The 15,059-nt window shown below is 52.7% G+C and overlaps 1 protein-coding gene across 1 annotated transcript in view; it reads left to right on the top strand.

The window, feature by feature from the left end:
- The window catches only part of LOC8155313 (RNA polymerase sigma factor sigB), a 16,905-nt gene continuing 3,225 nt past the window's right edge, over positions 1,380-15,059 (top strand). The window contains exons 1-2 of the mRNA XM_002489290.2: positions 1,380-1,676; positions 2,392-2,949. Of these exons, the coding sequence (XP_002489335.2) occupies positions 1,485-1,676; positions 2,392-2,949 (750 nt within the window). The 5' untranslated portion in view covers positions 1,380-1,484. The remainder of the gene's footprint in view (positions 1,677-2,391; positions 2,950-15,059) is intronic.

The raw sequence follows: 15,059 nt of genomic DNA, 5'->3' as shown, positions 1-15,059 counted from the left end.
CGTTGGCACACCTTGGCCCAGGAGATCACGGTGCGGTTGCGGCGCGCAGCCTGAGGCAGAGCCGGGTGAGAAGCCTGGCTTCGCACATGGAATTGTGACCATCAAATCTTGTTAGCGTTTTATTAGCTATTGATTTTAATTGTATAAGATTCTTGTATGCAATTTCTTGGACACACAATGGTTGGAGACTCTCAGTATGAGATGATTTAGTGGGTGGACTAAGTATAATTAAAGAATTCTATTATAATAGAGATTTACATTAGATTTAGCTCTAACGGTATCAAACCGCGAGTGTAAAAAGTCCAAAATACCCTAAATGCTGAATATGTAATTATTTTTTTGAGCATCTTAATGACCTCAAATGAAAAAACTTAAAACTACAAAGTTATAAATCTCGACAATATCTATAAGTTTTGTATAAAAATTACTTTCATTGAATTCCATACAAAAGATATATGATTTGATATGATTAATATGTTTTAGAAAAAATATTTTTTATACAAAATCAAATAAAAATATTTTTTATATAAATATTGTAGATTTTGATGAGATCTACAACTTTCTAGTTTTTGAGGTTTTTCATTTGAGATCGTTATGATATAAACAAATTTATTAGATATTTAGACATAAGGATATTTTTTAACTTTTCATACCTACAGTTTAACACCGTTAGAGTCAAATCTGACAAAAGTGACATGAGGGTAAAAGAGTTCGGAGTAGTGGCACCTGTGAGAGCTCACTTTTTTAATAACTTGTAGGTAATTACTAACTTTTATAATGACATATATGTAAAAGCCTTAGTGTCAACAGATCGGCCCACTAACACCTAGTCTGGGTCACAACTGAGGTAGAGATGTCCAATGGGCCGGTCCAACATTATGCCGTGTCGTACCGTGGCACAGATCGCCGGGCCGCTACGGGCTTTGTGCCTGGCCGGTCCGGTTTTCGTGCCGTGCCGTGCTGGTCCATCAAGCACGCCGTGCTATGCCGGTCCATGGCCCATCAAACCGACAGCGACGCATTTTTATCAATTTTTTCCACCAAATGCTAAAATATTTTATTATTTTTACCAATATAACAATTAACAATATATATATAAATATTAACTTAACCAACATTTCATGTTCACCAGACCGCTATCAGGCTGATCATTGGAACGAGCTGTACCAGTGCCCTGCCATATGCTTGGGTGGCAGGCTGGGCACGGCCTGATTCCTTGGGTCGAGCCAGCTTGAGCCTAGTGGCCAGCATGCCGTGCTGTGCTCGGGCCAAATCAAATCACCAGGCCATGGGCCGGGCCACATGGCCATGCATAGGCTGAGGCGCTGAGCAGGCCTGAGTCCTGTCTGACTGAGCTCCCCTTATCCGGTGAGACTAAACAAACCTGAATTCCACCGTCCCCTCCCTACACCTCTTTTTCCTCCCGGCAGCAATGGAGACGGCACTCTGGTGAGACGAGCCAAGCAGCCAGCCCTGGCTCCTCGATGGCGTGCCTGGCGCCACAGTTTCTGTGGGCGCCGTCTGCCGCCGCCCACGTGCCTTCCTCCTCCTCGTCCTACTCCAGGTGCTCCGCACTCCGCGTCCACTGCGCCGTCACCTCCGCCGTTGTCGTCGAGGACCGCACCAACCGCAGCGCGGCGCAGCTGAAGCTCGCTTACGCCGCTCCGGCGATTCAGGTGGCCCGCACTGCTCTGTTTTTGGTGGATTGTCTTCCGAGTTACATTTGCTGTACTGTCTTTGCCCGCTTTTGGTGCTGTGTTTTCCTTTGTGTTTAGTTTAACATGTGACAAAATCGGGAGACTTAGTCCACACCTTAGATACGTTGATGATCAACAAATACGAGTACATTAATCACTCTCAAACAATGCCATGAACCATGACCATGTGGTGCTTTGCCTAGAACAAAATGAGTTCAGGGTCAAGTGATTGGAGCGGCTAGTAACTGTAGGTGCGGGCTATTTATTGCAAAATCTAGCATAGCAAGCGCTAAATCCCACTGTTAAAAATGTAGGAACATTGAATAAGTGACGTTGTACAAGTTTCAGTTGATGTCGGTTACTGATTTTCCTACTTGGAAGACGAACATTTTATATCAAATCAGCGGGACTAATTTTGATCTGTGGGGACAATTATTGGTATCAGTTTTGCTTCCTTGAATTGTTGGAGTATTTCTCTAGCAGTATTGGAAGAAAAAGAAATGAAGCAGGAGTTTTAAACTTCTAGAAGGAAGGATGAAATTCAGTCATTATATATGCTTCTAAGCCCTTTTCTTTTCTTGTTGAAGGCAGCTGCCTTTTCACCATTGCCTGTAGTCTGAGAAATTCCTTAACAGTATAGTAGAATGTACAACATCACAATGTTTGTTCACTTTTACTTTGTAATGTCTGTCAGAGAAACTTGGAGGCAACTCTGGCATCAGAAGCACTTCTGAATGAAGAGGCGGTAGTAGCAGCCGCAGCCGCAGAGGCAGTTGCTCTTGCCAGAGCAGCTGCTGAAGCTGTGCAAGAAGTTGTTCAGATGGTACAAAAAAATAACCATCAGCCCGTAATTAGACAAAAAAAGGGTGTGGACAACTACTTGGCAAATGAAATCCTTCGCACAGAGATGCAGTCGAGCAGTCCTGACATGTATGCTAATAATTCTTTGATGGAGGATTTGGAGTCTTATGGTATCATGGCTTCTGAAGATGAATTAGATGCTTATGCACAGTATGCTGAGAACATAGCTGTGAAATCTGCTCGTCAATCTGAGCGAAGAGCTAGGAGAACTAGAGCAGCAATAAAGGCTAGCACAACTCGCTGTGCTTCACAAAAGGCTGCATCATCCTCAAAGAAGAAGCGGTCCAAGGGTTCCTCATCTAGTATGAATCCTTTAGGTTCCTTGTGGAAGATGACTGGCAGGAGACTTCTTACAGCCAAGGAAGAGGTTGAGTTCTCAGAAGGTATTCAGGTAAGACTATATTATTACAACTCAAGACTATCTTTTAATTATCTGTGTACTAGTGAATCTTCTCAGCTTATAAGTTAGCTTAACAGATTTTATTGTGTTCCAATAAGTACCTACACAACTGAACAACTGTGTATGAAAAAGAAAAAGCCTCAAGACTGTTAGCAATGCTTCCTATTCATCTTCAACTCCATGTTTTACTGCTGTATTTTCTGCTTGCTGGAAGCCCCCTGGGAACCATCCCAGTGTGTACTGCCTTTATTGTTGGCCGTCACCTGGGTTCCTCCCCTTGCTGCCGCCCTCTTAACTCTGTTTTCCCCTAGCTCTGTTTCTCTTCTATAAGTATTCTCTGTAAACATGTCAAAGATTCAATCAATAAAGATAGATATTCATTGTCACCGAAACAGTGGATATAGGTAGGTTTCATGGTGGAATTTGGGGTCCTGGGTCACCGGTGATTGTTGCGCCCGTCATTCACCACAGCGAATAGGCTCAGTTCAGAGTTACAAAAGTCAAATTCCAGTTCTCTTCGTAGCTTTACCCCACTTTATATGACTGCAGCACTGCCTTGCCGGTTACATGGGCTGGACTAAGGCCTAGTCCACTCAGGCCCAGTGAAATGTCGGTTAGGCTTTGAAATCCTTCTTTCTTCGAGCCCATCTTCAGTCTCGGCAGCAGTGGGCTTGCTTGTGACATCCTCCCCTCCTTGAGAGACGGCTTGTCCCCAAGCCGGGGCACGTGGAAATCCTCGAGTAGCGCAGCTTCATCTTCCCAAGTCGGCAGATGTGGTGGAAGGTGAGCCATTGCATCAACACTTGCTAGTCATATGATCTTGATACTGGTGTAGACGATGGTCTAGGATGCGCAGTGGCACCTGGAGCTGCCAAGATGGGTCAAGTAACTCTGAGCTTACTGTATGATGTGGAGAGGGAGTGCCTTTTTAAGTTGAGACACATGTAAAACCGGGTGAATGGAGCTTGTCTATGGTAATGCTAGCTTGTAAGCCACTAATCGGATCTTATCAGTAATGGCGAAAGGACAAAAGTAGCAGAAGGAAAGTTTAGTGGGTTGAAGCTTCAGATAAACTAAGGCCCTCACCACGAATTGGCAAAATGATCGTTTGTTGTTACTTGTTAGCATAGGGCTTCATCTTACTCTGAGACTGAGCACATAAGAGGTGTTGATGTATCACTTGTTGCCTCAGTTCTCTTTCTTGAAGCCATGTCCAGATGTGGCCAGGAGGTCCCCGACAGCCACTGGCACCCATCCCGGTGCCCCCTCATCTCCAGGCACAGCATCAGGCTCAGCAGGAGGCGCAGCACCAGGCACAGCAGCAGGCCCTGTTTGCTCAGCAACAGCAGCAGGCGCTTGTTGCTCACCAGCAACCCGCTGGTCAGTGGGCTGCTCAATAATTGCTCGGTTGAGTTTGACCCCGCTGGTTGTTCTGTGAAGGTTCTTCCATCCCGGAAAGAGATCGTCAGGTGCAATAGCGTTGGGCCGTTGTACCCACTTCGTCTTCCACCAGCACTCTCCTTTGCCGCTCAGGGCTCTTCTCCACTGTGGCATCGGCGTCTTGGGCATCCTGGCCACGAGGCTCTGTCAAAGCTAGCGTCTAGTGTTTCACTCCCTATTCAGGATTGTTCAGATTTATGTCATGCGTGTCAACTCGGGCGACATGTTCGTCTGCCCTTTCATTTGTCCACCTCCCGTGCGTCTAGCAAGTTTGATCTTATTCATTGTGATTTATGGACCTCTCCAGTTATCAGTATTTCTGTTTATAAATATTATTTGGTCATTCTCGATGATTGCACTCATTATTTGTGGACTTTTCCTTTACGCCTTAAATCTGACACTTTCAGCACGCTCGCTCAATTCATCGCCCACGCCAACACTCAGTTTGGCGCCCGCGTCAAAGCGGTACTGTGCGACAACGGGAGAGAGTTTGACAACTCTAGTACCCGCCACTTCTTCCTCACCCAGGGCATTCACCTTCGCATGTCCTGCCCTTACACCTCGCCTCAGAACGGTAAAGCTGAACGCGTTATTCGGTCTATCAATAATGTTGTTCGCTCCCTGCTATTTCAGGCGTCCATGCCTCCCAACTACTGGGTGGAGGCTCTCTCCACGGCGACTGTCCTGCTCAACATATTGCCCACCAAGACTCTAGAACTCTCCACTCCTCATCTTGCCTTATTTGGCAAACCACCCACATATGATCATCTACGAGTCTTCGGTTGCAAATGTTATCCCAACATGTCTGTCATTGCTCCTCACAAGCTTGCCCCCAGGTCTATCCTGTGTGTTTTCCTAGGCTATTCAGCTCATCATAAAGGGTACCGCTGCCTTGACCTATCATCTAATAGAGTCATCATTTCCCGTCACGTCGTCTTCTATGAAGCGGCCTCTCCTTTCGCTGAGCGTCATGGTCCTAGTACTCCAGCAGATCTCGAGTTTCTTGCCGATGACACTACTGATGTTGTGCCCGTTCCTATTGGACCGTCGCATAAGTGTTTGCCTGCAGGAACTTCTCCCAGCACCCCCGACGCCGCCTGCGCCCCTGCCGGTCCTCATGAGGCTGTGCCTGGGGCTCCCCTGGAGTCTCCCGAGGATACTGAGGATCCTCCCACACCCGCGCTCTACGTCCCCCTGTGCTGCGGACGTCAGGGACCTCCATCGCGCCACGCGTGGCCCCGGAGTTGCCCGACGCATCGTCACCCTCTGCACCGCCCGCAAGCTCCCCGGCACTTGTGCCTGTGCCTCGCGGGCCGCCGCCAGGGTTCCCTCCTCTCCGGCCGGCTCGCGACTTCACATACGTCTACACGCGCCGCCCGCGTGAGCCACCAGCCGCCCCAGCTGCTGCATCAACTGCTGCACCAGCAGCCCCTGGTGCACCGTCCGTCGCTGCTGCACCAGCAGCACCGCTGTCCACTGCTGCACCAGCAGCACTGCTGCCCAAGGGTGCGGTTCCTGTTCCTCCAGTGGCCAACCAGCACCCCATGAGCACCCGGTCCAAGAGCGGCTACAAGATGCCCGCCCTCTACCATGCCGTGCCTCTCTCTCCGGTGCCGAACACCTTCCGAAGCGCTCTGGCTGACCCCAATTGGCGAGCCGCTATGGAGGAAGAACACGGTGCTCTCCTGCAGAACCACACCTGGGATCTCGTGCCTCGTCCTCCTCGGGCCAACATTGTCACTGGGAAGTGGATCTTCAAGCACAAACTTCAGTCTGATGGCTCCTTCGAGCGGTACAAGGCACATTGGGTTCTTCGTGGTTTTACCCAACGGCCTGGTGTGGACTTTGATGAGACCTTCAGCCCTGTGGTGAAACCTGCTAATGTCCGCACAGTGCTCTCCTTAGCGCTCGCTCGTCACTGGCCCATTCACCATCTGGATGTGAAGAACGCCTTTCTTCATGGGACTTTAACTGAGACAGTGTACTCTTAGCAGCCGTCCGGGTTCGAAGATCCAGCTCATCCGGATTATGTTTCTCTTAAAGAAGTCGCTCTATGGCCTAAAGTAGGCTCCTCGTGCTTGGTACAGTCGGATGGCCTCTTACTTGCTGTCCATTGGGTTTGTCGAAGCCAAATCAGACACCTCACTCTTCATCTACCAGCGCGGATCAGACACGGCCCATCTGTTGCTCTATGTCGATGATATTGTACTCACAGCCTCGTCGTCAGTCTTTCTTAGGCGTATCATCTCGGCTCTTCATCGAGAGTTCGCCATGAAAGATCTTGGTGAACTACATCACTTTCTCGGTATGCATGTTCATCGCGGGGCACTGCCACTTGAGCTCGCCCTTCTGTAGCTGGGGTATCGATACGGCCGCACTGCCACAGGCACCGTCTCGGGCAAGAGGTGGATTCGGTGGTCGTAGGAGCGAGCCGGTGGGAGGTCGCGCGGGGTGTCGAAGATGTCGGCGTGCTGAAGTAGAAGCTCGTCCAGCAGCGAGCGCTGAGGGTCAGCGGCCACCGCAGCAAGAGACCGCTGCTGCGAGGGAGCGCCCGAAGCGCCCACGCATTGCCACACCGTGCGGCGCCCGCTGCGCTGAAAGGCCACCGTGAGCCCCTCAAAGTCCCAAGTGAGGGGGCCCAACGCCCCGAGGAAGTCGACGCCGAGGATGATGTGGAAACAGCCCAAGCCGAGCCCGATGCAGGTGATGTGGAAGGTCGTGCCGTCGATGAGGACTGGCACGTCACGAGCGATCCCCTCGCAAGGGAGGCGCTCGCCGCCAGCGACCGTAACGCGAAGCTGCTCGCCCCCCTTTGGAGCGAGGCCCAGGCGACGCATGGCGGCCCCCTGGAGAAACGTGTGTCCAGCAGGGCGAGGAAGCATTCACCCTTAATCGCCACCGGCAGGAGCAGGGTATGGTACGTCGGGATCCCTGCAAGAGCATGCACGGAGACAACGAGAGCATGAGCGTTAGCAGCCGCATCAGCGTCCAGTTCCTAGGGGCTGCGTCGTTGTCCGCGGCAGGGGTCTCATCTTCCTCGACGTAGTCTGCCGACTCTAGGTAGAATAGTCGTGGGCAGACATGGCCATGGATGTACTGTTCATCACAGTTGTAGCATAGTCCTTGGCGGCGACGTTCCTGCATTTCGGCTGGCGAGAGACGTCGAAACTGTCGCGGCGGTACTGCTGCGCCCGGGGCAGCTGGAGCCGCGGCCGCTGCAGCCGGTGCTGGAACGCCATGTGCGCCAGCAGGAACCACAGCCGCCCCCTAGTTGCGTGGGGGAGGGGCTGGCCGCGGCGGTTGGCGCGCGCCACGCTGCTGCTGCGTCTGGAACTGCGCTGCTGTGGCTGTTGCGCGGCTCTCGAATGCGCAGGCCAGGAACATGGCCGACTGAAGATCGGGCGGGGCGCGCATTGCCACGTCCACCTGATTATGTTCCGGGAGACCGCCCACGAAGAGTTCCGCCTTCTGGCGCGTAGAGATATCCCGGGAGTGTGCGAGGATTGTCTAGAAGTGGTCCGCGAACTCCTGGACCGTAGAGTGGAACGGTAGATGCCCCAATTCAGTCAACCGCGAGCCATAGATGGGCGGCCTGAATTGAAGGCGGCACAGCTCTTTGAAGCGCTCCCAAGACGGCATTCCTTCATCCAACAACAGAGCATAGTACCACGTCTGAGCAGCGCCGCTGAGGTGGTACGAAGCCATCCACGTGCGTTGGGACTCCGGGGTGCGCTGGCCCCAGAAAAATTGCTCACAGTGGGTCAGCCAATTCAGCGGGTCAACCGAACCGTCGTACGTGGTGAAGTCAAACTTGTAGCCCTTCGGTTGGAATTCGGCCGCTTCGAAAACCGCGGGTGCAGCAGCGCTGAAACCTGCAGGGGCGGGCACCATTGGGGACATGGCGACCGCCGTGAGGGCGGCCCCTAGTGGAGCCGCGCCGAGTGTCTGCACCGCCCCTAGGCTGGGGCCGGGGACAAGGGTCCCGTCGATGCCCCCATAGATGGTGCCCGACGCGGGAACGCCCCCATGGCTGAACCCCGCGGTGATGTTGGGCGCAGGGGGACCGTCGGGCGCGCCGGAGTGTTGGTGTAGACCGGCGGCGAGGCTCCCGTCAGCCACGCTGGGAGTGGCGATGCCGAGAGGGGAAACCGGATGTCCTGGATCGGAACGCCCTCGGACGGCGCATTGGCTGGCGTGCCGAAGGCGTAGGGGAAGGTTGTGGACGTTGGGGGAGGCGGCGGGGGCGGCAGCAGTGTGGCAGAACCTCCTAAGTGTTTGGGCCCACCGACACCTGTCATTGTCCCAAGGACCTCTGACGGTGATGCCGGGGATCCTCCCACTCTAGAAGTCCGATGAGCATCTCAGGACGCTCATTCCATCGCTACCTGGGGCGTATCCAACTAGCTCGTCCTGACCACCAGCAATGGTCAATTAACGAAAATTTCTTCTCCTCGCCCTTACAGGATAGCAAGTGGCCACCTTAACACCAGGATCACTCGTTGCGAAGACATTGCAGTATCACAGACGACATAAGACCAAAATAATATTTCAGAGTAAAACAACGGAAGTATTACATAACTTATTTTACAAAAGGAGTTCTTCCAAATAGTAGAGTGTTATTACAAGCCAGGTCCAGCGGAGCAACTTAAACTTTAGTACACAAATTACAAATTTATAGACCCTGCCCATGGGTCACGCTCACTCTTCCTCGTCGTCAACCTCGACGACGGACACACAACAGGCTCCGAAACATGTCGGCTCCTGAGCTTCACCTGCAATAGGGGTTATAAAACCCTGAGTACGGGAGTACTCAACAAGACTTACCCGGCGGAAAAAGAGGAGAAAATAGGAATGCAGGCTTGGGGTAGACAAGGGGTGGCTGAGCAAGGAGCCAAAGTGTTTTGCTAAAAAGCTTACTAATAGTGCATCCTTACTTTCAAGCTTTACCCGCGAATTCCTCTCCTCAAGAGGTCGAGGAGTTCGAGGACAGTCTATCTAGTTGCCTCGCACAGACAAGTCTGTAAGTTCCTAGCCCTTAATCAAAGTATTATCTATTTAACGGCCATAGCTTCATGTCACTCTGAGTTCGGGAATTGGGATCCGAACCTCATGAGACATTTCCCCCTTTCTCATTTTAACACTTAGTTGCATATTTAACTACGATGAGGGTCGAAGGAATTGAGTCTCCCAATCGGGGAGCAACGACGATTCGAATCGCTTAGCAATCCAGCTGGAGTTCCTAACCACCCGACATATGTAGAACCAAATCTTGCATATGTCAACCCAAATCAAGTTCTCCCCAAATTTGACTAGATTCGCGGCACCCGAGAGCACAGTACTCCACCATCCTACAGCCGATCTAGATGTTTTCCTGTCATCTCAGATCCGTAAGGTGGATACACACTACTCTCGCCATCGCTCCACGTCCAGTGCGCGAGTAGCTGTTCGCATCGAGGGATCACAAGACCGGGCTTACCGAGGGCAAGTGGCTAGTACTATAAATTCTCAACCCAGCAGGCCATCAACGGACCGGTCCTTAACCGACACAGTTGGAGACACTACTTTAAGACTCTATTCTTAAAGCAAGTCCACCGACCGGTCTCAAGTTGAAACATCATTGAACATAAGTGTATTCCACAACAACCCTTCAAACTTTCTTATTTGAAAACCTATCTAGTAGCAGGGCTAAGCATCACTACGCGATTTTAAAATAAAACAGGTGCCAAGGACAAGATAACAAATATCAAGGTAGTAAATGCAGCAAGTAGGTTAACCCAATTCTCCGGCGCGATGGGGGATGCTCTTGCTCCTCCCTTCTACGTCGCCTATGCCTCCGTCAATGTGAAACAACACGTTCCGATCGCCCTAAGCCTCGAGCGTCCCAGCTACTCCAAGTGGAAGGCGTTCTTCACTGCCCTTTGCGCCAAGTACGGGCTGCTAGGCCACATTGATGGCACGTAGGCCGCGCGCCCGGCTGACCCCACGTGGTCTCAGCCCGACGCCTGCATCTGTGGTTGGATGTACAGCTTCGTCGATGACACCGTCCTCGACCTCACCATGGAGCCCGATCAAGATGCGCATGCCCTGTACATCTCCATTGAGGCCCTGTTCCAGGCAAACAAGGAGTCTCGTGCTGTCGTCCTCGAGCAGGAGTTCCACACCATGTCCCAGGGTGACTTCTTCGTCGACGCCTATGCTCAGCAAATGAAGCACACCACTGATGTGCTCCGGGAGGTTGGTCACACCATCTCCCCATGCAGCTTGTGCTCAATCTCCTGCGTGGCATCAACGCCCGCTTTGCCACCACTGCCGACATCATCGCCAACACGTCGCCGCCCCTCGACTTCAAGTCTGCCATGAACATGCTCCGCGTCAAGGAACTTCGCCTTGGCACCGAGGGCAAGGAGGCCTCGGCCTCAGCCCTTGGCGCCTCCACCACCTCCTACACCTCCTGCACGTCGCTGTCCTACCGGTCCATCTCTTCTGCGACCTCCAACTGTGGGGGCAGTGGCAAAGGCAAAGGGGGCAAGGGCAAAGGTGGGCGCGGCGGTAACGACAGCAGTGGCAGCGGCAGTGGCGATGGGCGCAATCAGCAGCATGGCATGCCACATGGCGGCGTTTTCGGCGGACGTCAGGCCTCTCAGCTGGCTGGTCCTTGGGTCTGCGACAACCCTTGGGCCGCCTTGTGGCCCCCTCAGCAGCAGCAGTGGGGTGCGCCACCCGCGCCTCCTCCACAGTCGCACACTGCCTTCGCGCCATACCAGTTCTCCACAGCCAGTCCCCCGATGTACGGGACTCCAGGCGGCTGGGATCCGACCAGCCTGATTGCCGCCCTCAATCAGATGGCAGTTCAGGGGTCTTCCCCCTGGGTCATGGAGAGCGGAGCGACATCCCACATGTCCTCCAACGACGGTATTCTTCTCTCTCGTCTCCCGTCACCAACGTCCTCCATTACGTTCAGCAACGGGCAATCTATTCCTGTTCTTAGTCGTGGCACATCCGTTATACAAATAGCTGATCGTTCTTTTCGTTCTTGATAATGTTCTTGTCGCTCCACACCTTACTCAACCTGTTATCTGTTCAACAGCTTACTCGCGACAATAATTGTTCAGTTGACTTTGACGCCTCTAGGTTTTCTGTTAAGGATCTATAGACCAAGACGGTTCGGTGCAATAGCAACGGGGATCTCTACACCATTCCACATCACATGCCTCCTCGCTGTCACGTCACCATCGCCTCCCCGGAGCTGTGGCACTCCCGCCTTGGTCATCTAGCACCCGCCGTCGTCAACACTCTAAATAAGCTATCAGCTATCCAGTGTAATAAAGCAGCTCGCCGCATCTGTCATGCCTGCCAGCTCGGCAAACACGCTAGGCTGCCCTTTGCTAGTTCGGTTTCTAGTACATCAACACCTTTTGAACTTGTTCGTTGTGATGTCTGGACCTCTCTAGTTTCGAGTATTTCTGACTATAAATTTTATCTTGTCATAGTTGATGATTATACACATTATTGTTGGATGATTTCCTCTTCGCCATAAACCGGAAGTTCATGAACACATTGTTCAGTTTATTCCTTACGCTCACACACAGTTCAGTTTTCCTGTGCGCTGTTTTCAGGCAGATAATGGCACCGAGTTCCTCAACAATGCCACCGCCACCTTCTTGGCTGGCCGCGGCATCCTCCTTCGCACTTTGTGCCCCTACACATCCGCTCAGAATGGCAAAGCTGAGCGCATGCTTCACACTTTGAACAATGTTGTTCGCACGCTTCTGATTCATGCCGCCATGCCTCCCTCCTATTGGGTCGAAGCTCTCTGAACCGCCATGTTCCTGATCAACCAGCGGCCATCCTCCTTCATAAACAACAGTATCCCATATCATCTTCTCCATCACAAGATGCCAGACTAGTCCATCCTACAGGTTTTTGGTTGCCTGTGCTACCCAAACCTTAGTGTCACGACTCGCCACAAATTATCTCCTCGCTCCGCGATCTGTGTCTTCCTCGGTTACCCTCCTCAGAAGGGCTACCGGTATCTTGACCTCTCCAATCACAAGATCATCATCTCGCAACACGTCGTTTTCGATGAGACTCACTTTCCGTTTGAGGCCTCCAAGCCCCAACCGGATTCTTTTGATTTTTTGTTACAGGACTTTTTCCCCGCGCCTGTTCTGTCCACCTCGGACGTTGGGCAAACGCCACCCTTGGAGGATGCCAGCGACCCCGTCGGGCTGGACCCCGCCATCCTATGGCATGGCGCTGCCTACCGGCTGTCCCAAGGCCCGTGTCCGGCTCCTTTAGTCGGCACTCATGCGCCCCTACACCCTCGGCCCCGGCACCACCTACGCTCGTAGGTGCCGGCGCCGCTGCACTAGCTGCCGCCGCCGTGCCGCCACAGCCCGGTGGCAGACAGCGGCCTCTTCGCATCTACACTCGTCGTTCGGCATCGATCCCGCAAGCCATGCCTCCTCCAGAGCAGACGCAGGCGGAGGTGCCGTGGGCACCAACTCTACCACGGGAGACTCGATCCCGGACGGGTTCCTTGCCACCACCCATCCAGCGCTACGGCTTCTCTACGGCGTCATCAACCCTGGCTTCTTCGCTGCCCGCCAACTCTCGTGCTGCCCTGGCCGACCCAAATTGGCGGGAGGCGATGTCTGAAGAATACAAGGCGCTCATGGACAATGGCACCTGGCGCCTCGTCCCTCGACCGCCACGTGCCAATGTCATCACCGGCAAGTGGGTCTTCAGGCAAAAGTTTCATGGTGATGGCTCCCTTGCCGTCATAAAGCTAGGTGGGTTGTTCGTGGTTTTTCGCACCAGTACGACATCGACTATGACGAGATGTTCAGTCCAATTGTCAAACCGGCCAGCATCCGCGTCGTCCTCAGCATTACCGCTTCTTCCTCCTGGCCGATTCATCAGCTGGACGTGAAGAATGCCTTTCTTCACGGCCACCTCAATGTGACGGTCTACTACCAGCAACCGCTCAGCTTCATCGACTCGACCGCTCCAGACCATGTTTGCTTCCTGCAAAAGTCCTTGTTATGGACTTAAGCAGGCGCTCAGGGCCTGGTACCAGCGGTTTGCTAGCTTCGTCCACCGATCTGGTTTCACTGCTTCGATTTTCGACACGTCTCTCTTTGCTTACAAAGAGGGCGCCGACATTGCCTACTTACTGCTCTATGTCGACGACATCATCCTGACAACTTCGTCGCCCGCACTACTTCGGCGCATCACCGAGCTCCTTCACTCCGAGTTCCCCATGACAGATCTCGGGGATCTCCATCACTTCCTCAGGATCTCTGTCACACGGTCCTTTGGCGGCCTCTTCCTCTCCCAGCGCCAGTACGCTGTGGATCTGCTCTAGTGCGCCGGCATGGCCGAGTATCACTCTACAACGACACCTGTGGACACTCGTGCCAAGCTCTTTGATACGGACGACGCTTCGGTGGAGGATGCTACCTAGTACCGCAGCCTCGCTGGTGCTCTCCAGTACCTCACACTGACTCGTCCGGACCATGCCTACACCGTTCAGCAGGTGTGTCTCTTCATGCACGACCTACGCGAGCCTCATCTAGCGATGCTCAAGCGAGTCTTGCGGTATGTGAAGGGCACCCTGTCCACTGGGCTTCACATTGGCATTGGTGGCATCGACAGTTTGACCGCCTACTCCGATGCTGATTGGGCTGGCTGTCCGGACTCTCGGCGCTCCACTTCGGGCTACTGCATCTTCCTCGGCGACAACTTAGTCTCTTGGTCCTCCAAACGATAGACTACAGTTTCTCGTTCGAGTGCGGAGGCTGAGTATCGTGCTGTTGCGCACGCTGTGGCTGAGACTTGTTGGCTTCGTCAGTTGCTTCAAGAGCTCCATGCGCCCATCTCTTCGGCGCGACGGTTGTCTACTGTGACAATGTCAACACTGTCTACATGACTGCTAATCCAGTTCATGATCCTCACACGAAGCACATCGAGTTAGGTATTCACTTTGTCCATGACAAAGTGGCCTTGGGACAGGTCCGAGTGTTCCACGTCTCATCGTCTCATCAGTTCGTGGACATTATGACCAAAGGGTTACCTGTACAGTTGTTTACTGGCTTTAGGTCCAGTCTTTGTGTTCGTGACACTCCCGCTTCAACTGAGGGAGGGTGTTAGAATGCATTTGTAACATACAGCCCATATTGGGCGTGATGGCCCATTGGCCCTGTACACGTTGTAACCCTTTCTGGTTAGACTATATAATGAAGGTCACCCCTTTATTAGGGTGTGCGGTGTTTCTCTACACATATACACGCATAGCACATATATATAATTTAACACTTCAAAACCGCAGTAGAGCTGCCATTCATTATATTAAGAAGAAAGAAGGGCCAAGAACCCTTTACAAGTCACACCACACTGTTTGACTGATTACATCCGCTCCCGGCCTCAGTCTTTACGGAGTTTTGGTCCACCGTCAATGTTAGTGCTGGCAATGTTTCGACTGCCGGCGCGGGGCCGGGGGGGGGGGGGGGGGGGAAAGGGGAAAGGGGGGTTTAAACAACTTTAACCCCCTATTTAACTGCCCCATTTTCCCGTTGGCGGCAACCCCCCGCCTTTAATGTTAAGCGTCCCGGGGGTTCCCCCCCCGGGTGCCACTCTCTTAAATCTGTTTTCCCCCGCCC

Source organism: Sorghum bicolor, chromosome 5 (genome assembly GCF_000003195.3).
Source record: "Sorghum bicolor cultivar BTx623 chromosome 5, Sorghum_bicolor_NCBIv3, whole genome shotgun sequence".
Lineage (NCBI taxonomy): Eukaryota > Viridiplantae > Streptophyta > Magnoliopsida > Poales > Poaceae > Sorghum > Sorghum bicolor.
This window is presented reverse-complemented; position numbering and strand designations above follow the sequence as displayed.